At 67.4% G+C, this 484-nt stretch overlaps 1 protein-coding gene across 1 annotated transcript in view; it reads right to left on the minus strand.

The window, feature by feature from the left end:
• The window catches only part of LFNG (LFNG O-fucosylpeptide 3-beta-N-acetylglucosaminyltransferase), a gene marked incomplete at its 5' end in the record, with an annotated part of 3,108 nt that extends 2,658 nt beyond the window's left edge, over positions 1 to 450 (minus strand). Inside the window, one exon of the mRNA XM_015565157.1 lies at positions 285 to 450. Within this exon, the coding sequence (XP_015420643.1) occupies positions 285 to 450 (166 nt within the window). The remainder of the gene's footprint in view (positions 1 to 284) is intronic.
• Positions 451 to 484: the final 34 nt, after the last annotated feature.

Below are 484 nucleotides of genomic sequence, written 5' to 3' on the forward strand. Positions count from 1 at the left end.
GCCGGTGACTGCCCTCCTCCTCCCCCAGCCCTGCCCTGTCCCCGCAGCCCCGCCCCTGCCCATTCAGGCCGCTTTTTCCCAGCACCGGCCACCTGTTGCTCAAAGGGGCCGAGGAGCTGAAAGGACCTCATTTGCATGAGAATTGGGGGGGCGAGTGGAGGGGCGGGGCACTGAGCAAACCAGTTGAGTAAACTGCTCCCGGCCTCTGCGACCTCTCGGAGGGGAGAGGATGGGGACAATTCCCTCTGGGAGCAGAGCCCCCTCGCCCCCAGGTTCAGGCTCACCCGCTCGCTGGGCCAGGGCCTCGTCCTCCCCGTCGGTGAAAATGAACGTCTGGAAGGAGAAATGGGCCTTGAACGGGCGCCCTGTGTCCCCGACCCCGGCAGGGGCAGGGCTGGGCACTCGGCCTCGGTTTCCCCACGTGCACTGCCTGCGTGGAAGGGGGGCTGGGGTTTATGCAGACCCCACCCCCACCCCCAAGTCG

The sequence above is a fragment of the Myotis davidii genome, unplaced genomic scaffold, assembly GCF_000327345.1.
Source record: "Myotis davidii unplaced genomic scaffold, ASM32734v1 scaffold399, whole genome shotgun sequence".
NCBI classification, from domain to species: Eukaryota; Metazoa; Chordata; class Mammalia; order Chiroptera; family Vespertilionidae; genus Myotis; species Myotis davidii.